Below are 22,707 nucleotides of genomic sequence, written 5' to 3' on the forward strand. Positions count from 1 at the left end.
GATTCTGTGTCTCCCTCTCTCTCTGCCCCTCCCCCGTTCATGCTCTGTCTCTCTCTGTTCCAAAAATAAAAAATAAACGTTGAAAAAAAAAAATTTAAAAAAAAAAAAAAAAAAAAAAGAAAGTTTTATGCCAAATCCTCTGTGATGCCTTCCCCTAACTTCTATAGTCTGAATTAAATTCCCTGAGCACTGAGCACAAATTCCACTCTGTTTCATTTTATCTTTTTTTTTTTTTTTTTTTTTTTTTTTTTTTTGCATATCTGTGGCATCAAGCTGAAAGCTCCTTAAGGACAAGGGACCTTATCATATTCACAACCTTTATGTTTAGCATATATATGCAGCTAAGTTTGTTGGATGTGTTTCTAATCATAGTCCTGAAGGAGACTGGGTATAGCACCTAGCTATAGTAAACTATACATTGTATAGTAGACTTGCATACATTGTATATACACTGTATATACTATAGCCTTGCATCCTTCCAACTCTGACAAGTTATTTCTGTTGTCTATTCAATTCTATTCCACAAATGTTTAGGCAGCATCTATCATTAATAGACATTAATACAAAGTCTAATATTAACAAAGGTCTGCATTTTAGCAGAAATTGTAGTTTTTTTAAATATCTATTTTTGAGACAAAGAGAGTACAAGCTGGGGAAGCACAGAGACAGAGGGACAGACAAAATCCCAAGCAGGCTCCGTGCTGTCAGCACAGACCCGACAGAGGCTCGCTCTCACAGATCATGAGATCATGACCTGAGCTGAAATCAAGAGTCAGACACTAAACCAACTGAGCCACTCAGGTGCCCCAAAAATTGTATTTTAAATATAGCAACTGCCTGGTATATATTGTCCTGGTAATTATAATGGTTCCATTTACTGAGTGGCACTGAGCATGGTACTCTGCTAAATACTTTACATACATCATCTTACTCAATCTCCACAAACTTTGTGATATAGAAACTAGTGTTTTCCCTTTTGGGTAGTCCTTGCCCTTGGGAGACTTACACATATGTAAGAGCAAATACGCAGTGAAACAATTTTTAAATGACTCATTGTATTGTTAATTCCAATTTCTGAAGCAAATAAGGTTGTTAGGACAGAAAAGAAAATTATTTCTTTACAAAAAGAAAAAAATCGTATTACTAATTGCCATCCTATTCTGCATATTTATAGACTCAAGGTGTTAAGAGAAACAGAGAAACTGTTCTAATGTGCTTGAGGCTGTAAGTAAGATAAACTAGGGGCTTGCCTGAAGTCACAGGGAAAGTTAGAGGCAGAGCTGAAAAATCTCGTTTAGCACAGAACAATATGCTGTGTCCTGCTCCTTCTTACTATGCCTGGAAACCAGGCAAAGGTTCATGCTTTGATCATACCTGTCTAATGTATATTTACTACTGCTCTCAATGAATGTAAGTTTTTCTTATCTGCCAAACCAGTGCAGACTAGGATGTTATAGAACATATATAGTAAATACATAATATAAAATACAAATAAATGGAAGGTAGTAAACTGGCAACATTCACATTGTTCCTTAAAAATCAGAACACAAGTGCTTTTAGAAGGGGCCTGTGCTCTCGCATGCTACTGACCTCCCTGCTACCGTATTACACTTGCTGCTTCACTCAGTTAAGTCACCTCCAGCCTCTATTGTCATGAGTCAGTGTGTCATTTTTGAAGCACTGGACACACTAGAACCTCAGCCAACTTACACAACCCCCCAAAACGGATCAATACTGACCACTGCCCCCAAAGCCCTTCTTGTGGATGACGAGTTTGTAGACCTTTGTTGTTCTCATCTTGTACTGTTGTTTCCTTCAGCTGTTCCAAGCTTGGGGGAGAGAAGTCATCTTGCCTCCCTGCCACTGAAACACAAAAAGGCTGGGATGTCAGATTTTTCCTTGCAACTGCTCTTTGGTTTTAGGCCAGTGAATATACCAGTACTGTTCAGATGAGTGGCAGCACCAACTCTTGGATGAAATCACTCCTCCAATTACGAGGAGGGCTGGAGGACCAAAAACAAAAAAAACAAAAAACAGAAAACAACCACAAAATCTGGGAACTAAGGGGAATTCAGGCCAGGGTGGATTCTAACTTCCAAGAATATATTCTATCACACCCTGAAGGGAAAACTTGTAGTGAATTGGGCACTCACTACCTTGTCTCTATCTAAAACAATAACACCCAAATATTAAAGAGATCTTGAAAGAGGTTTAGCGCATTCATTTTGTAGATGAGGAAAGCGAGGGCCAGAGCAAGGGACTTGCCCAAGGTCACTCAGACACTGAGACACTCCCACCGTCCACGTTCCGCGGTCAATCTCCTGGGCAAGGAAAGTATAAACAGGAGGAAGGCAGGAGTTCGTTCTCCGAACGTCCATCTGTACACACTCTCGGCGGTTCCTCCTCCCCAACCCTCATTTCACAGCAGCGGTCACTGAAGCTCAGAGAGGGATGGAGACTTGTATAAGATCACACAGCGGGCTGGGGAGTGGGACCTGGACTCGAACCTGGGTCACGGCCCCCTCCCTCAGGCTCCACAAACCCGGGCCCGGCGAGTAGCCCCACTCACCCGCAGCTCCGGAGCCCCTTCCCCCTTCAGGCCGGGACTCCGAGGCCCCAACCCTCCCGAGGTCCCCTGCGTCTCTTCGGGACGCCCCGCCTACGGCCCCACAGCCCTTGCGGCTTCCGTGCCGGACCTCGAGGAGCCTGCCTGCCCGCCCCAGCCACAGAGCGCTCACCTGAGAACCCGCGCAGCTCCGGTGGCTCCGCCCCGGGGCCCCGCCCCCTTCCCGCCCACCTGCCCCGGGCCGCTCTGGCCGGGCCTCCTCCTCATCTCGGTGTCCGCGCCACTTCCCCATCCGGGGCTCTCGCCAGGGGCGGGGCGTCGTGTGCGGCCTCTAACTCCGGCGGCCTTCTGCGTTTCCCGCCCGGTGACCCGACCGCAGCCAGCCTTAGAAAGAAAATCCTTTTATTCCCAGACATTATCACATAGATCCGTACCGGGAGCTTCGTTTCCGATTCAGTCCCTCAACAGGGCAAACTCAGGCGAGTCTCCCCGGATCCATTAACGGTGTTAATGGACCCTCGCCTGGCCTCACCGGGCTAGTGAGAAGCACAAAATAGTTTCCTGGAGAACTTTTGTAAAATGCAAAAGCTGAGCACTCGCAATTTAATGCGATGGACAGTGCTGGGAAGTATTCATTTGGGTGCCCTTTTCAAGTCCCTCCAAACCCCAAACGATATTCTGTACCTCTCTGGTTGTTAATAGCTACAATAGCTTTCACAGACGCCCTTATGAAATGGTCACGTCCCTATTAGGTGGCTGATACTCTCACAGACGGGTGAACAGGGGACACTAAACTCCTCGGAAGGAAGCTCTTGACCCCATCAAGTCCAACTTGGCTCTGAAGGCTGAGCGTTTAACTAGCATCCTTGTTACACGCCAGAGCTCAGTCTAAGCCCCTGTCAGGACATCTTTCTGTTGAGAAAATCAGAACTGCCTCGGCTGTGCCTGAAACTCTCCCAAGAGCTCCTGACAAGTTGCCATCTCCATCTAATTGACTTACGGCTTTTGGAAATTTTCTGAATGTTTAAAGAAAAAAGCGTCACATACCACAAAGGAGTGGGGAGAAGAGGCTCTGGCAAGACAAGAGTTTCCTTAAACATCCATGTTTTACTTTAGGGTTCAGAAGTTGAAGGACTATAAAATAATTGTAATTTTTTATATTAAAACATGAAATCAAGTGTACTGCAACAGTTGCAAAAGACTTTCAGGGATAAAATGTTAAATATAAATAACATTTTAATGTTGCTAGTTCAGGGGACCTGCTCAGATCTCCCCAGACTTTTATCTGCAGCAGTGGCTGGTAGGAAATTCTTCCATCCCAGAGGGACTAATGGGATTCTCTCTCCCTGGCCTTCAAGGAAATTTGATTTCTGTCTTCTGAGAGATGTCCATGACTGGTGTTTTATCTTAGAAATGCAAATATTTCACTTTTTAACTTGGCAAAAATTAGTAAAAATCTTTGACAGGTTTTGAGCTTTTTAAAAATTGTCAAAGTCTGGTCAAAGTTAGGGGAGGCTGGAGCAGTTAGCTCCTGTACTGGGGATCTAGTCCGGGGGATCCTTGGTTCTAAGATCACTATGTTACAACCAGCTGCACAATAGCCTGTTTTTGGCAGTGTGACTGCACCAGATCCTTCTCTTTTCTCAATTTTCTCCCTTGTCAGATGGGAATAAAAAGTACATGTATATCCTTGTTCACAAGGTGTTTGAGGGTCAAATGAAATGAGGAACGTGTTACATTAGGTCATTGAAATTAAAAGAATTTAAAATGCTATGTATAAATGTAGAACATTATATATATATATATGTATTTTTTAATGTTTTTTATTTATTTTTGAAGGAGAGAGAGACAGAGTGTGAGTTGGGGAGGGACAGAGACAGAGGGAGACACAATCCGAAGCAGGCTCCAGGCTCTGAGCTGTCAGCACAGAGCCGGATGCAGGGTTCGGACTCACAAACTGTGAGATCATGACCTGAGTCGAAGTCAGACATGCAACTGACTGAGACACCCAGGTGCCCCTAGAGTATTATATTTTTTAATGTATTTTTTGTTTGTTTTTCTTGGGGAGGAGACAGACCAAGCACTAATGGGGGGGGGGGGGGGGGGAGGAGGGGACACATGGAATCCCAAGCAAGCTCCAGACTCTGAACTGTCAGCACAGAGCCCAACACAGGGCTCAGAGAGATCACCACCTGAGTTAAAGTCAGATGCCTAACCAACTAAGCCATCCAGGCACCCCAAACGTAGAGTATTATTGACTAACCAAAAGCGTGGAATTCATTACGAAATTGGCTCTCCTCGACTATTAGGGGGTTGCATAATATGTATGATGCTTCTTTTGAACATGCCGTGCCTAATACAGAGCTAGGAGCAGGGTTAGGAGTAGGATAAGGTGGGTAAGGCTAGTGAGACACTTCCCTTAGGGCACAAAATGTTAAGGAAGTGTCAAAAAAAAAAAAAAAAAAACTCAAGGGAACAAAATAATATTTATTATAATTTTTAAAATAAATAATACAAAAATCCACTATTAACAAAATATCACATTTTAAAATAAAGACAAGATCAAAAATGGTGCTGTGCAGTCATGTTAGAGGCTGAGGCAAAAAGACAAACTAGTAATACTGGGTTTCTCAGATCCGCTTCTATAGGCCGGTAGTTGCCTGAGAAAGTACTGGAGGATGTAGATACTGTAAATTTAGAAATGTTTTAGAGACAATGTCTAATTAAATCATCTGTAGTAGCCTGTGTTAATTGTACATGTGTATGGGATGATATCTGGATTCACAGGCTATAAAACAATAGGGTTGGCATTTGGGTTTACATATCTCCAGCCCTAACCAAAGGTGGGAAAACCACTATTTTGGCAAAAATGTTAACTAGTTCAAAAGATACCCTGATCAAAGAAGAGAGAATTAAAATCTCTTTCAAACATCCAAACCTCTAGCTCTCTAGTCTGCCCAGTTAATAAAGCCCAAAAAGCAACATATTTCTGTTTAACACAAGGCTGTGTGAAATGGAACAAGTTGACTCCATTCTCTGAAACTTCCTTTTTTTTTTTTTTTTTTTAAGTTTATTTATTTATTTTTGAGAGAGGGCATGTGCGTGTGCGTGTACGTTAGCAGTGGAGGTGAGAGAAAGGAAGAGAATCCCAGACAGGCTTCTTGCTCTCAGGGCAGAGAGAGGCCCGAAGGGGGTGCAAAACTTGACCTCACAAACCAGGAGATCCTGACCTGAGCTGAAATCAAGAGACGTTTAACTGACTGAGCCACCCAGGCGCCCCAATTCTCTAAACCTCAATTCCCTTTTTAATAAATCTTTTCCTTCCTTCAAATGTCTGTTGGATGTCTGCTTGTGCCAGACACGGTGCTAGGTGCTGACCACAGAATGATGAACAAGCCTGGGAAGGGACAGATGATGAATTAATCAATAAATGAATGCAACGTGGCAATTTCATCCAATGTTAAATAAAGCCTTGAAGAAGTTAAAACAAGATGCCATACAGGACTGGAGGCAGAGGTGCCATTTAGATTTACTGATCAGTGTGATTCAAAGGAGCAGGGGAGTGACATGACCTAAAATACTTATTCAAGTTATAAAACGATCTCCTGGGCTTCCAGAGATAGGCTCGTAGAATTGCAGCCATTCAGGCCAGGAAAATACTGGATTGGGGAGGGCCAGTAGCAGTGGAGACAATGGGCTCTGGGGCTCCGTAGGAGCCTGGCAAAAGGTGTGTTTCCCCTTTAAGAATCGCGGCCGTAGGGGCGGGGCAGAGGGCTGCTGTGGCCAGGCCCAGGCTGGAGGCCTGACTCGGGAAGAGCCGCCCCTAGGATTGCGCGCGCGCCGCGCGTGGGCGGGACTTGAGTGAGCCCGCATGGCTGGCTCGGGCCCCGGATGAGGAAGTGCGGGGTGGGGGGGCGAGGAGGAAGAAGACCATAGAGACGAAGAGGCGGCGGTGGCTGGAGCGGCCCCGGGCTCTCTCGGCTCGGTAGGCTCAGGTAGCTTTGGCGGCGACCGGGCTGCAGCTGCAAAGGCCGGGCTGGCGGGGCGAGCGCGGGCCGCGGAGCAGGCCTCAGGGTAAGAGGCCGGGGGCGGGAAGGCTTCGGGCGTAGCCGCCCCGCCCCACACCACCCTGAGGGGACCCTCCGCCGGGTGTTGCAGGCTGAGGGGGAGCCCGGGCCCCCCTCCCTCTTGGGGCGCCGGAGGGAACGGAGGCTGCTCTGCGGGCGGCGGAACGACCCGGGGAGAGGGAGGAGACCAGGCCCCGCGTCGCGAGGGGGAAACGGCTTCTCCGAGTCATGGCTCCGACGGGGGAAAGATACTCCTCTTCAACCTCGATACGGCGGGGGACCCCCAACTTCTCGAGGAGGGCGACGCCCCTTGTCGTGGGCGTACGCTCTTCCCCAGCTCCTGTGCGTTTGTCAGCGGCGCGAGACCCGCTCCTGGGGTGCGAGAGGGCGATTCTAAACTTATTTTAATAAGGAGGGGTAGTACGTAACCCCGAACAAGACCTTTCCCTCGATTTGGTCAGCGCTCCCCAGGTGAAGAAGGAGACTCAAGTTGCCTAAAAGTGTTAGGAGGGAGGGGGGTCTTCCTTTCCTGTAAAAGAGAGACTTACCTTCCTTCTTTTATTTTTCATCTCTACTCCTAGATATAAAGATGAAGACCCTGAGTTTATTTATGGTATTAGAAATCAGTCTTTCTCCCCTCCCCCAGTAATGTCCACAAGACTCTTCCCTGAAGTCTCTTGGTGTGCAATGAGCTTTCCCTTGCACAGTTAAGAGCATGGCGTCTGGAATGTGGTAGTTGTTAGTCTGTCTCCCACTTCCCATCCTTGTGACCTTGGCTAATTGCTTAACCTTTCGGAGTCTCAGTTAGCCTATCTCTGATTTGGGTCCTCTTTGTAAAGCATTGTCTTGAGGGCTAAGGGAGAATTTGTATAAGCGCTTAGTATATAGTAAGCTTTTGGCAAATTGTTGCTATTTACTCTTACTAAAGAAAACTAGTATCTTTTATAGAGACCCAGATTTTTCCATGCATGCCTCCTCCCGTTTCCACCCCCACATCACAGGTGTTAACTCATCCTTTCTCACTGGAAAGGAGACTTTTCCCCACCCTGAGGTGGAGAAAGAGGCACTTCTCCCTTTAAATCCTTCCATGCTCCCCAAATTAACAAAGAGGGTCTCAGAATAATCAGGAGAAAAGACTTTTTGGAAACAGGTCTGTACTGAAAGAAGGAGAGAGAATTGATACCAAAAGCCAGCCTTCCCTTTGTCCACAGAAGCTATCACTTCTTCCTGACTGGTTAGCGATGTCGTCTCCCACTCCCCCTACCTGCTGTAGTGATTAAAAAGCTTCCCCTGCTATATGCACACCTCCCCCTCCTCAAAGAGGGAGCGTCCAACTTCTTTTCTCTTGCTCTCCCAAGAAAAATAAGACTCTCTACCTTTGAGAGGAGGACTCTTTCCTGCAGTGTATTTAGAATGGCACAGATGGTTTCCTTCTCCTCTTCCTTTGAAAAAGAAATGAAAATTTTTTATGCAGAAAGTCTTTGTCAGAAATCAGGAGCATTTTCGCTGTTTCACTCCCCATGTGGAGACAGAGGGATCCTTTTTGTGCATGCTAATAAAGGAAGGAAAAAGGAAACAGTGCTTGATGCTTTTGAGATTTCCTGCACACTCCATGTTGTAGAGCTGGGCCCTGTTTAGTATATAGACTTCCCTACCCCACTTTCTGTTTGTCTAGAGATCTCGTTAAAAGATTCTTCTTTCTCTGTCCCTCAAGAAGAGGCCCCTTCTCCGAATGCCCTCATGGAGGCATTGGCTACAGTGTCCGAATCTTGGAAAAGAAAGCCCCTTTCTCAAGGTGAAAGGAGTGTTGTGAACTTCTGAGGGACTGATCGATATTGTGAGTATTGTCCCTTGACACGAGTGTGGCAGCGCCCAGTGTTACTAACTGTTCTTCATTTTGAGCAGCCCTTTTACATTGGAATTAAAGGGAGGGGAGACCTTCAGACTCGGGATTATTGGGCACATGGTTTTCTGTTCTGTTGTTTTCTTTGTTTGATTCTTTTTTCTACCTTTCACTTATTGCTGTAAACTTTGTGCTCCCAGAACTTTTGTATTAGGAAGTGTTTGAACTACTAAAGTGGAAGGGCCACTTTGTCAGGTTTTTAGTGTTATGAAATGTATTCTAACGAGATTGAGAGCCTCGGGGTTAATCTTTCACTGGTAGTTTATTTTCTTTTTTTTCATGTTTTTGTTGTTTGGTGGGATAGGAATTAACACTACTGCTGCCACTAAAGAAGAAAAAGTGTTCCATCTTTTTGTGTGTGTAAAGTGTTTTTAAATTACCTCTTATGCCCTGAGTACGTGCAGTGGGGCTTAGTCAGAACTCTACCACCATTGTTGGTATCTGTAGATCTGTGAAACAGAAAAGTTATTTAGACTCATGGGATTTTTATGGGCTGCAGGACCCTTTGAGGTTATTTTGTTTGACTTGTTCATTTTACGTGTGAAAAACAAGCCCAGGAGAGTTAAGTGATACATTCAAGGTCGTGCAGCTAGCAGGATAGAGACCCAGGTCTCCCAATTTGGAGACCAACAACTAGACTGCTTCCCGGCTTCACTATTGCATTTGACATTGAAAGGTTTTGAGAGGATTGTTCTCAATTCAAAAACAAAAGAATTTCTAATTTTATTAGGATAATGTTACTGCATACTCCTTATAATTATTGGTCTTTTTTCAGGGATAAATCCATTCCTTAAACAATCGAATTCTCATTTGTGTCACAGTAAAGATGACAAGCCAGTAGCAGCTGGCATGAGTTGTTTGTGAATCTGTGGTTTGTTTTTTGCTTCTGCCTCAAACTAGATAATTACCTAGTGTCCTCACCCAGTAGGTTGGTTATAAGTTGTTAGTAAGGATTAAGCTATAAATCCCTGCCTTCATTTTACAAGTCTGTGTTACTCAGTGTTTCCTCTTACTTCAAGTTTACTTAACACTTTACTGTGAAAACTTTTATAGTTGAGGCAGAGAGCTGACGTTTGGAAAGATAAAGAGATAATACATTTACCAGTTATTTTTTATTCCTATTTGGATCTTGGGAAATAATGTTTAAAATTAAAAAAAAATTTTTTTAATGTTTATATTTATTTAGTTTTTGAGAGAGTGGGAGAGACAGAGCATGAGCAGGGGAGGGGCAGAGAAAGCGGGAGACAAAGAATCTGAAGCAGGCTCCAGGTTCTGAGCTGTCAGCATAGAGCCCCACTAAGGGCTTGAACCCAGGAACGGTGAGATCATGACCTGGACCGAAATCGGACGCTTAACTGACTGAGCCACCTAGGCACCCCTAAAAAATTTTTTTAACTTACCGTTAAAAAAAAAAAAGTACAACATTTAAGTCAGTTGTGATCTCGTCACCCAGGGTAATACTGTTAACATTTGGATTATATTCTTTCAGTTTTTCTATGTGCATATTTTATCAAAATAAGAGAACTCAATTTAGTTTGATAAACTGTCCCAGGCAACTTTCTGTGTAGAGTTAATTTTCTACACCATCATTTTTAATTGTTTCAATGTATTTAGAAATTTAATTTTAAAGAACATGAATGTCTTCTTAAAATATGTCCTTCTGTTTCTGCAGTCTTGTGACATTACCAGTATTTTGATAAATGGCTAGAATGAGAGTTTGATGATGCAAGCTAGTGAGCTGAGAATAATTTTAATCTGCTACTCTAGGCTTGCATCAAAATATTACTTCAACTTTGAGAGTTCCAGCCAAGGCACTCACCTCTTCTGGGTGTCTCAACTGCAGATACTGCTCAGAAACTCAAGGACCCAGGATGGGCCTAGGAGAAAAAGAAAGAAAGTCTGTAAATGCCTGTAAAACAGCCAATGTGCTTAGTTGTTTTACAGGTTGAAAATTTTTAGAATAATATCTCTACCAAACAGAAGTTTCAAGTGATGATGGCATTGTGGTGTTTGGCTTTTGTAAATTGGAAGGTTTTTTGGAGGGGGGTGGGGGGGAACCAAAGCTTTAAAATTCTGTTTTGGCCAAAGCCAGTTTACAGTATAGATGCATGCATAGGAAACATAATAGCATTGTTTTCCTTGAAGAATATCTTGGAGCATTCTGTGTGATTATCAATATTGCCTCTTCATGATACACTGTGTTTATTAGTAAGTGTGTATTTGTGCGTCTTTAATTAGGACCATGGGTATGGAAAGGAGTGGTTATTTGTTGGAGACACTGCAGGAGTGGAGTCTGTGGGCTCCAAGTGCTAATTGAACAAAAGTGGAAGGTCAGATATAGTTGTGTCTGGTGGTTCAAGTGTGAGCTCTAGGATAGTGGGGGTGTTATTACTGAGAAAGGCAACAGTGTAAAAAATAAGCATGTAAGTTTACTGAGAACATTTTATTCATCTTTGTTTCTCGTAGCTGTTTGTGTGTAGTAAGACTCGATTATTCACTGGGTTGAATGGGTTCTATCTTGGACATGTTAAGTTTGGGAGGGTTGCCATCCCTTTTTTTTTTTTTTTTTTTTTTTAATTCTTTTAAAATGTTTATTTGTAAGAGAGAGAGAGAGAGACAGACAGAGCATGAGCAGGGGAGGAGCAGAAAGAGAGGGAGACACAGAATCTGAAGCAGGCTCCAGGCCCTGTCAGCACAGAGCCTTATGCAGGGCTCGAACTCACAAACTGAAATCATGAGCCAAAGTTGGACATTTAACCCACTGAGCCACCCTGGTACCCCTAGAGGGGTGCCATCCTTATAAATGAAACATAGGTTAGGAATTTGAGAGATGATGGGGTTGGGGACAGGTATTTTTATTTATTTTTTGTTTAAATTAGCTTTTAGATGTAATTTGCATATCATACAATTCACTAACTTAAATTGCACAGTTTAGTGGTTTTTAGCATAGTCACAGAGGTGTGTAACTATCACTACAATCAATTTCAGAATATTTTTATTGCCCCTGAAAGAAATTTTATTAGCAGTCACTCCCAGTTTTTCCAACTCTCACTAAGCAATTTACTTTCCAACTCCATAGATTTGCCTACTTTGGACATTTCATATATATGGGATCTTGTAATATATGGTCCTTTGTGGCTGGATTCTTTTACTTATCATAATGTTTTCAAGGTTCATCCATGTTGTATCACAAATCAGTACTTCCATTTCTTTTTATGGCCGAGTAATACCCAGGTGTACAGATTTACCACATTTTGTTTATCCATTCATCAGTTGATGGATGTGAAAGCTATTTCCACTTTTTGGCTATTGTGAATAGTGCTGCTGTGAACATTTGTGTGCTAGTTTTTGTGTGGACTTTTTTTTTGCATGTATACCTAGGAGTGGAATTGTTGGGTCATGTGGTCACCTATACTTAAAGTGACAGTTTTGAGTCATCGGCATAGCAGAAGGGCTGCAAGAAAAGGTGAGGTCATCAAAAAAGTGAAGCCTGGAATGGGAGGCATGTCAAGGATTAAACTTTTGAGAACACTCACACCTCAGTGGCAGGCAAGGGCAAGGAGCTCTTGAGCACATGGTAGCAGAGAGACCTATGGAGCTGATCTCCACCAACAAACCTGCTCTTTTACAGTATCCTTTCCTACACTTATTCTTCCAGTCTGTATGTGTCGTGACGGTCAAAACCCGGAGTGTTTGTTGTTGGGAAAGAGAAACTGAACCAAATGAAAATTGAACACCTCCTCTCTTTTTTTTAGCATCAAATAGCAATTCTGCTTTAGCTGTTAACCCCCAATACATACACCAGAATCTAAAGTGCCCCTAGAGGGGTGCCTGGGTGACTCAGTCGGTTGAACATCCGACTTTGGCTCAGGTCATGATCTCGTGGTCTGTGAGTTCGAGCCCTGCGTCAGGCTCTATGCTGACAGCTCAGAGCCTGGAGCCTGCTTTGGATTCTGTGACTCCCTCTCTGCCCTTCCCCTGCTCATGCTCTGGTCTCTCTCTCTCTCTCTCAAAAAAAAAAAAAAAAAGTAAATGTTGAAAAAAAAATTTTTTTAAGTGCCCCTAGAAATATCCAGGAGCTAGAGGAGAAAGGGGAAGGTTGGAGGTCCAAAAATGATTTGTTTTTGTCAGTAACATTTATGAAAGAGTCTCATTTGATTCTCACCATACTCTAGACACAACTGTTTATCTCTCTTTGCTGCCTTTTTGGATTCAAGTTTTTTCATCAGCCCTCCTGTGTTATCTAAACTTGATGGACCAGCAGTCTGATTTCCTGTAATTTCTAGTATTTAAATTAGTAGTATAATGTTGTCTGCTTTTATTTGTGGAGAGGATTCCTTCAAAACATTAAGGACACCCAGTGGATGAAAGTGTAGGAATGTAAGTAAACTATCGAACATAGATTGGAAAACCAGGAAAGACAAAATGGTCCAAAATGAAAGGACCTATCATCTGTCCTACCTAAGCCCCCAGCTTCAGTCTTCATAGCACGGGTCAGTGGGCAGGAGGGACCTTCTGTGCAAGGAGGGAGGGTTATATATACCTAGGAATATTCAAGGACCACCAGGTAGGTGCTTCTTGACCTGGAGGCAGAGCAAGTGCCTTTTGTGTAAGCGACATGTGTGGGCTCCCTGGAAAATCAGGACAGGAATAGAGACAGGGTAAGGAAACTGAGTTGTAAAGATTTACATGGTGTATAGGAGAGTTCCTCCTGCTCAGAAATCTGAATGTGGTCCGTAGAGAGAAGGTGAGACAGTTCGATATTCAAAACAGTCTGGTAGCCTGCAGTGAGTTTTGCTTGTATGTAATATGTGTATTTTGGGAAAAGATGGATGTTAGAAAGTGGTAGGGGTAGAAATCTGTTGTCTTTCTGAAATATCATTTCTTATGGGCCTTTTAGCCAAAGGGATTTGCCACCAATACGTCAGATAAATCCTTGTTCTGAGCTCTTGCTAGAAATTTCTCACCTTTTGTTAGGATTAAGGAGAGCATCAAAAATGAGAGCATGTGGTATCTTACTGGGTTAACCAGTTTCCACCTTGGTTTGGTCAAAGTGGGTTTTGTTGTGGAAACTGCACACATTTGGTAAACTAAAATGGAAAAGTTACTAGCCAGAAAACCCTGGTTCCAAGTGTACTGTTCCTTAGCTATGTGTGTGTGTGTGTGTGTGCGCCTGCATGCATGTGTGTGTGTACACCTGCATGCACGTGTGTGTCGACAACTTTAATGATGTACTACACAAATACACATATTTTAGCAAATAACTCATGTTTCGACTACCCAGTGCAAGAAGTGAAACATTCCCAACACCATGGAAGTCCCTTGAGCATCCCCCACTTTCCTCAGATAATCCTGTAATATTTTAGGCAGGTCACTTTTACCTTATAAGTGTGATGTTAGGCTCTGTAACAGGATGGTGATAGCTGCTTGACTTTGCTCACAGGGTTGGGAGAATCTAAGTGGTGTTTGTGAAAGCACATGGAAAATCTCACGATGCTGAATAAAAGTCAGGATTCTTCTAAAGAGCTGGTTTAGTGGTATCTTGTGCCAGTCTGGGTAGATCAGCTCAAGTTTGGTAAGCAGTAAAGGAATGGAATTCTGTTGTCTCTATATCTTCTTTCATACACAATTCTTTTGAGGAAAAGTCAGTATACCACATTGCTCAGAATCCTGCAGTATATATTCATTCAGCAAATATTTACTGAGTACCTTCTGTGTGCCAAGCACCTCTTCCAGGCAGTGGGGATATAGCAATGAACAAAACAGGCAAGGTTCATACCCTGAAAACAAGTAGAAAATCGTCTTTATCTTATTTACATGAGGTCTGTCCTTGGATGCTTAGACATGTCTTATTCTCATCTACATTCACTGGCCCTCCAGATTTACACTGAGAATTGTTTATAAGGCAGTATTTGAATTGAGGCTAGGTAGATGTCTGTTAAAGATTTAAGGCATTTATTTTTCTACTAATTATCACAGCCTTTAAGGAGGATGTTTTGGTGTCAGATGTCGCCAGCATTTGAGGTAGAATTTTTTTTGTCCTTATTTTAGCCAGTTTTAGCTGAAACAACTTTCTTCTACCCTGCAAGGTTTTAAACTTTTATCCCTTCCTTTGATTTGTGTCAGGGTGAACCGTTTGATGTAAAAGACTTGACTCCATAATCTTCCATCTGCCCTAATGCTGTCATCCGGAGTAGAGACTCAGCCAGTTCCACTTGATTCCTCCATGTCTGCCGTGGTACAGGAATTATACTCTGAACTCCCAGTGAGTGTCTCCAAAGAGCTTCATGTTGACCCTGAGCCAAGTGTGATTCCAGATGTAAAACCCGCAGCCTCAAGCTCTCTTATAAGTCAGAGTAGGGCAGTGCCCTTGGAGCTGCAGAGGACTTGTGCAGAAAGTTGTTGTGAAGAAACTTCTGGCACCTTGGATCATGGGGGTGAGCCTGGGCGGTGTGGGCTGGTGGACACCACAGCAGGAGGTTCTGTGGCTTCTGGGATCTTGGATAGGGAAGAGAAAACCAAGAGCATGGAGCTAAAGGTCTTCAGAAATCAAGGGGACCAGGCGGAAATTATAAGAGACCCCTGTGAGGGAGCAAAGGAAGACCCACATCAGCATTCCACAGCTGCTGAAGAAAAGATCAGCCCAAGTCAGGTAAGACATGACATCTAAATTCAGAAGAGTTGAGTTTTAATGACAGCTTTCCAGAATAACACTTCACATAATAAAGGACAGATGCTGACAGGTAGCTTATGATTTGTTCTGGAAACACTTCCAAAATGTTGATTTTGATGTTAACTTTCTTTTGATAATTTTTAAAAACATTTGTGTCACAGCAGACACTTGAAGAGAGGAGGAAGTGCTTACCTAAAGAAAAAATGTCACTTCTCTGAAGCAGCCATCATATGTGGAATGTTGAGTCTCTGTGATAGTCATGTGATATTTCTGCATTTGATTTTAAGAAATGATGGATACTCATTCCTTAAGTTTTGGTAGTATCATGAATAGGGTGGAGTGACATGTCACAGAGAGATCTCTGAGGGAGTCTGCTTCATAGGATGGATACCCTAGAGGAATCTCCGTATTTCAGGAGCTGGTGCTTAGCTTTGCAGGTCTAGAAACTTGACTTTTGTGTTTTGGTATATTAGAGGTGATGGTCTCCAAAGGACTGACCCATGTTAATCTACTTCATGAGAGACTAAAGTATAAATCACAAAGTCAGTTGTTTAATTCACAATGAAAAGGGGAATCATTACTTAGTAGGAATGGTCACACTGGCTGGTCAGTATGTCTTCTCCCTGTAGGCAAGATCAAATTTCTTTCTGTAAGTGTGAAATTAGAGTAATAGGGGTTAGGTAGGTAAGACTAATGATTAGCAAGCTGTGATAGTCTGAGGAACCCAGGTTCCTGTAAGACTATACCTGTCAAGTACACTAGAAAATTTACTTTCTCCTCTGGATGGTGCCTTAGACCAGGGTTCAGACAACTTTTTTTCTGTACAGGGCCGTATAGTAAATATTTTAGACTTTGCAGGTCATAAGGTCTCTGTCAAAACTACTCAACTCTGCCCTTGTGGCATGAAAGCAGACATAGACAATATAAAAATGAATGAGTATCTGTATTTCAGTAAACCTTTTTTATGAGCACAGAATCTGGCCCATGGGCTGTAGTTTGCCAGCCCTTGCTGTAGACCCACAAATAAATTCATATTCTTTGGGTTTTCTGGGCTAGGCTCCATTTCCCACCCAAATACGTCATTTTTTTACACAGGTTACAGAGCAATTGATTGTTGTTAGTAGGCTTCATATATTGACCAAAGTTAGGAACAGATTAATCTTTTCAGGTAGCAATAATTAAGTAACATCGGATTTTATGCTATGATGTCCTAACCTTAAAAATAGAAGTGAGGTAACAGATTGAGGATCTAAAAGTTTCTTGATCTGTGGGCTCAGTCTAACAAGGTAAAAATTTTTTGTAATTTACTGAAAATTTCATGTAATATTTGGTGTAAAATAAAAATAGGTGTACATATGTGCCTTCCAATCTAAGAATATTACTGTCCTTTCTCCTTCCCAGCTCCACCAGAGATAAATACAATTTTGATTTACATAAACCAAAATGAAACTTAATAGATATAAATGTAAGATTTTCCACTTTGTTCCAAAAAGTGAGCTTCACAAGTGGGGGGAAAAAAGCAGAAGTGTCTTTGGAGAAACAAAAGACCTATAGGTTTTAGCTAGTTCATTACAATTGACTTTGTGGAATGGCCATCCAGAAAAGCCAGTTTGCTCTTAATTTAGCACATTAACAGAAATGTGTTACCTGGACTTGAGAGGTAGCAGTTGTATGCTGTTGTGTGCTAGCTAGCCTGTAGCTAGAGTATCATACTTAGAGTCCCCTCTCCTCCCAGCACTCAGATGACCTCAAGATGCCTCTGGGGTTAGGGAGGCCAGAGGGGAAGGAAGGAATTATCAGTATTGGCGTCACTGGCTGAAGTGGGGTCCTATCTCCTCATCCCCATGCTGAGCCTGGTGTCATATGTCTCATGTGTAGAAGGAGTATAGAAAACCAGGAATGCATTCCTGATAAAGAATTCACACTAATGACAAAACCTGAAAATACAACATTGGAAGCCAGTTGCTTGGGTATGTCCTATGAAAAAAGAATCAAGAGAAGCCTTCAAGAATTTGGAGAACTGTTGGGGCGCCTGGGTGGCCCAGTTGGTTAAGCATCCGACTTCGGCTCAGGTCATGATCTTGCGGTTTGTGGGTTTGAGCGCCATGTTGGGCTCTGTGCTGACAGCTTAGAGCCTGGAGCCTGCTTCAGATTCTGTGTCTCCCTCTCTCTCTGCTCCTCCCCTGCTCGCTCGCTCTCTCTCTCTCACACAAAAATAAACATTAAAAAAAATTTTTTTTTTTTAAAGAAAGTCTGAATGAATGCTGTGGACCTCTCAGGAAAGCAGACTACTGTTTGAGAAAGTTTGCAGAGACCAGACATCCTTGGACCTCAAGAATTCTTGGTAGATTGGCAAAACACCACAAACAGAACACAACTGGTGAATTGGGAGAACATATTTGCAACATGTATCACAGATAAAGGGCTTATCTAATATATAAAGAACTCTTTTTTCCTTTTTAAGATTTTTTTATTCTTTTTTTTTAAATTCATTTATTTATTTTGAGAGAGAGCACAAGTAGGGAAGGGGAAGGAGCGGGGGTGGTGGTAGAGAGTCCCAAGCAGGCTCTGCACCACCAACACAGTCTAGTGTGGGGCAAACCCACAAACCGCGAGATCATGACCTGACCCGAAGTCAGATGCTTACCCGAGTAAGCCACCCAGGTGCCTCTCAAGATTAAAAAAAATTTTTTTTAATGTTTATTTATATTTGAGAGAGAGAGAGAGAGAGCGCGCGCGTGCGTTCATGCGAGCAGGGGAGGGGCAGAGAGAGAGGGAGACAATCTGAAGCAGGCTCCAGACTCTGAGCTGTCAGCACAGAGCCCGACATGGGGCTCGAACTCACAAGCTGTGAGATCATGATCATGACCTGAGCCAAAGTCGACGCTTAAATGACTGAGCCACTCAGGCGCCCCAAGATTTTATTTTTAATTAATCTCTACACCCACGTGGGATTCAAACTTACAACCCCAAGATCAAGAGTCCCATACTCTGCTGACTGAGCCAGCTAGGTACCCTACTAATGTATAAAGAACTTGGTAGATTGAGGAATGGAAAACCCAATAGAAAAATGAAGGAAAGACTTGAATAGATGATTCATTGTGTGTGTGCATGCATGTATGTGTTCTGAAACACATGAAGAGTTGGTCAACCTCACTTATAATTAGAGAAATGCAAATTTAAGCAATCAAAATACCACTTTTTACCTATCAGAGAAGATGAAAAATTGTGGAAACATATCTGGTTGGCAAGGTTGTGAGGGAATAGTGTTCTCACATATTTGCTGGTGGGAATGCATACTGATTACAACCTTTCAGAAGAGGAATTTGGCTGCACCTAACCAGAATGTATATGCTCTGACCTGTTGACCCAGCACTCTTATTTCTAGGAATCTACCCCAAATATACACCTCCAAAACTGCGGAAATATATATACCAAAAGTTATTTTTTACAGTATTGTTTATTACTGCAAAATGTTTGAAGCAACTTAAATGTCCACATAGAGGAGAGACGTTGAATAAACTGTAGCATGTGTATTTTATGTCCATATATGCAGTACATGCACCTGTGATAAGGAGTTGAGGAGGATCTCCATGTACTGATATGGAGTGCTTTCCAGGTGTGTCAGGGCTCCCCAAAACCACCTCCAGGTTTGGTGATTCTCTGGAACTTGCAGGACTCAGCACATGGTCATATTTGTAGCTAAGATTAATTGCAACGAAAGGATATAAAGCAATCAGCAAAGGGGAAGCATGGTGCAAAGTCCAGAAGATACCAGGTGCTAGTTTCCAAGAATCCTCTCCCAGTGTAGTCACATACACACAGCCTCCTCCAGGAACAAATTGTAACAACACGTGTGAAATGTGGTCTACCATGGAAGCTTGTTAGAGCCCAGGTTTTTACTGGAGGCTGGTCACATGGGCATCCTCCCCTGGCACAAACCAAAATTCCAGACTTACAGAAGGAAAGCAGGTGTTTCAACATAAACCCCATTGTTGTATGGGTGCTCTGAGCCACTCTTATCATTAAGGAATGTTGGAAACTCTCCCAAAATCTAAGTTCCCAGATGAGCCAAGGCCACCCTTGCAAGCAGGCCTTTCTAAGGATAACAGGACTGCTCTGTTAATTCTTTTCTGCAAAGTAGGATGTACTGTTAAGTAAAAAAAAGCAGAGGGCAAGTAAATATCTATCGTATCCTCCCTGCCATTCAAGAAAGAAGGTGAGATAAGTATACAAGTATCTGCTCATTTGTATAAAACACACGTACACCCAGGAAGGATAAACCAGAAACGAATGGGTTTACTTACCTATAGGAAGCCATTGGGAGCAGGGGAGAAAGAGTGGGAATGAGATAGAAGGAACAGGAGGAAGTAGACTTCCCTGAGTACATCTTTTTGTAGAGTTCTGAGGCCATACTTGAAAAATAACGAATTAGAGAGCCAGGATGGGAGGGGAACCCAAAATTGAATAAAAACCCTGGCAAATGACTCTTAACTATATTACAAATGAATAATGAAACTACACTGAGGGAGGAAGGGGATGAAGAAATAAAGTAACCCAAGTATCTTTGGGAAATACTGTTTTGACTATACCTTCCTAAGTGTAAATCCAAAAAAACGCAAAACTTTTTAATAAAATTATTTTTCACAGGTGTGTGGCCTAGCAATTCCTAAACTGCATGTGTGTTCTAGGATTGAGTGAATGAGTAAATATTGTGGATGAGAGCCAGGCTTCTCACTAACAGAACAGAACTACAGATAGGGGGATGAGGGCTAGAATGAACCCTGGGTGGTATGGAACTAGAATTGGAATTAGAAGTATGAACTTAGGGTTTTTAATATACACAGGTAGTTAACAGAAATACTCTATGTGTATGGGTATTTGAGGTGGGGTCTAGAAGCAGCAACATATAGCAGTGAGCACACCTAGCATTCAGTTCTTGGTTTCTAAATAAGATCTTCCAATTAAAGGAACCAAGACTTTTTGGAGAAATGTTTTGGGGGCTGGCCCAGGAAAAAATACAAGATGATCCTGGAACAGTTTGTGGTGAATTGCTCAGAAAATTATGGAGACATATCAAAAGGACTCAAAAGGAGCCAACTTGAAAGGACTCCCAGTGGCTAAGATTGGGACAATTTGAACTTAAATAATGGTAGTAATGAATCATAACCTATAGAATAAAACGTATCATGAACCCGTGCTGATATGAAATAAATAACTTGAAAAAAGAAAGCTCTTGAAGAATTCCAATTAATAAATGTAAAAGGAATTGTGGAAATAAATTGCCATTTGGCAATCATCATGGTAATAATCATCTCAGGCAAGAATCCTCAGTGCATGTTAAAACTAGTGGCTAAGGGGCAGCTGGGTGGCTCAGTTGTTTAAGCATCTGACTTGGTGTCAGCTAAGGTCATGATCTCGTGAGATCGAGCCCTGAGTCAGACTCTGTGATGACAGTATGGAGACTGCTTGGGATTCTCTCTCTCCCTCTTCTGCTTGCACTATCTGTATCTCTCTCAAAATAAATAAACATTAAAAAAAAAAAAAAAAAAACTAGTGGCTAAAAGTGTAGATGAGAAACACATATTTATACTGTCTCCAAATATCTCCCCCATAAGATTACAGAGTAACAGATTCATTACAAGGTATACAAAGAGGAAAATAGTAACTCCACAGTGGGGAAACCTGGCAGACCCACTTGAACCAAATGATGGAAGTTCACCTCCACAGCAATGAGACACTCCATTCAAAGCCATGTGCCTCCTGGGAGGGTGCACCAAGAACCAGCATCACTTCTGTGAGATTCTTGCCCCCAGAATGCATAATCAGAATCTAATCTTGAAGAAACATCAAACCTGAATCGAGGGACTTTCATTTCAAAAGTGTCAAAGTCACAAAAGATGAATACTTGAGGAACTCTCCATTTAAGGGAGAACATAAGGAGACATGACAACTAACACATGGACTAACTAACTAAGACATGGGAGCCTGGATCGGATCCAGGTCCTGAAAAAGGACTTAAGGAAGCCACTAAGATTTGAATAAATTCTAGAGTTAATAGTATTATATTAATTTTTGGCCTTAATAACTATACTGTGGTTATATGTAAGATGTTAACACTAAGGAAAGCTGGATAAAGATGACAGGAAATTTTTTGAACCATATTTGCAAACTTTTGTACATCAAATATCTCTAAATTGTTTAAAAAACATATAAAGTTTCAAAATATAATGGTAAAAAAAAAAAAAAAAAACCCTCTTGGTTGAGGGAGACAAAATTTAAGTCCATTGGAAAGGTACATTTTATTTTAACATCTAGACCAGTCTAGATCAGCCTAGAAATGGATTAGGTTGTGTGGGAAAGTCATGTTTATGAAGAGGCTGAGTGACTGTCAGAAATATAGCAGAGGAGATTCTAGTTTAGACAAGCAACCTCAGAACTGTTCTTTTCCCATCCCAAGATTCTGTGATTTTTCTTTGATTTGCCTTTAGCAACATTCCATAAAGTTCTTTTCCTTCAAAGTTTTATTCCTTCAGCTGTTCCTCATGTCAAACCAGCAGGGGGCCCACAGTTGGGCACTGACTCGGGTTTGGGAAAGAGTACTCAAAGATTACAAGTTACCCACTCCTCTCTGTTCCCTATGGACCAAAATCTGTCGCAACGGAAAAGGTAGTGACTTCAACAGAGCCCGACTCCAGCAATAAGGACTTGGCTGTAATTTTGAAAGGCAGCCACCTAGGCTTCTAGGGCATTCGTTGTATGAATCAAATGGATTTGACTAAGTTCAGTCAGCTTGGTGAATTTCCCAGTTCAAGGAGGACTACATTGGTTTTTAGGAATAAAAGCGCTTTTCTACATCGTGGTTTCTGATGAACTATAATATTAAATATCCATTCACTTGTCTAATGTCTTTATATTTTTTAAGTTTATTTACTTTGAGAGAGGGAGAGTGAGCACACAAGTTGGCGGAAGGGCAGAGAGAGAGGGGGACAGAGAATACAGAGCAGGCTTTGTGCTGACAGCAGAGAGGCCGATGCAGGGCTCGAACTCCTGAACCATGAGATCATGACCTGAGCTGAAGTCAGACATTTAACCAACTGAGCCACCCAGGCACCCTTCATCTAATCTCTTAAACTCATCATTGTGGCACCTGGGTGGCTCAGTCGGTTGAGCTTCTGACTTCAGCTCAGGTCATGATTTCATGGTTCGTGAGTTTGAGCCCTGCATCAGGCTCTCTGCTGTCAGAGCAGAGCCTGCTTTGTTTGGATCTTCGTTCCTATTTCTCTCTGCTCCTCCCCTGCTCACCCTCTCTCTCTCAAAAATAAATAAACTTAAAAAAAAAAAAAAAACATCGTTTTTTGTTGTTAAAAGAAAAATCAACAAAATATGTGTTATTTTATGAAGCAACTTATTTTAATGTTTAAACAATTTTTAAAAATATTTTTGAGAGTTTTTTAAAATATTTTTGAGAAAGAAATCACATTTCTTACTTTATGCA

General features: G+C 42.2%; 2 protein-coding genes across 23 annotated transcripts in view; one reads left to right on the forward strand and one right to left on the reverse strand.

Annotated features, from left to right (window-relative positions):
* The window catches only part of DEPDC5 (DEP domain containing 5, GATOR1 subcomplex subunit), a 129,506-nt gene extending 126,668 nt beyond the window's left edge, over positions 1-2,838 (reverse strand). For 4 of the 14 annotated variants that reach the window (XM_045459735.1, XM_045459729.1, XM_045459726.1 and 1 more), the window contains exons 1-2: positions 2,739-2,838; positions 1,740-1,863 (exon numbers count right to left, since the gene is read on the reverse strand). In XM_045459735.1, coding sequence (XP_045315691.1) covers positions 1,740-1,797 — 58 coding nt within the window. In that variant the 5' untranslated portion in view covers positions 1,798-1,863; positions 2,739-2,838. Of the gene's footprint in view, positions 1-1,739; positions 1,864-2,569 lie in introns of all 14 variants that reach the window. The other 10 variants (XM_045459736.1, XM_045459730.1, XM_045459727.1 and 7 more) reach the window with 4 other exon arrangements.
* Positions 2,839-6,464: 3,626 nt separating this feature from the next.
* PRR14L (proline rich 14 like) overlaps positions 6,465-22,707 on the forward strand; it is a 58,444-nt gene continuing 42,201 nt past the window's right edge. For 4 of the 9 annotated variants that reach the window (XR_006707850.1, XM_045459435.1, XM_045459444.1 and 1 more), the window contains exons 1-3: positions 6,468-6,640; positions 8,348-8,470; positions 14,663-15,188. Coding sequence is in view for 7 of the 9 variants with exons in the window: in XM_045459435.1 (XP_045315391.1) it covers positions 14,715-15,188 (474 nt within the window). In the remaining 2 variants the exon portion in view is untranslated. Of the gene's footprint in view, positions 6,641-6,713; positions 6,976-8,347; positions 8,471-14,662; positions 15,189-22,707 lie in introns of those variants that run through there. The other 5 variants (XM_045459438.1, XM_045459437.1, XM_045459439.1 and 2 more) reach the window with 5 other exon arrangements.

The sequence above is a fragment of the Leopardus geoffroyi genome, chromosome D3 (assembly GCF_018350155.1).
Source record: "Leopardus geoffroyi isolate Oge1 chromosome D3, O.geoffroyi_Oge1_pat1.0, whole genome shotgun sequence".
Classification (NCBI taxonomy): Eukaryota; Metazoa; Chordata; class Mammalia; order Carnivora; family Felidae; genus Leopardus; species Leopardus geoffroyi.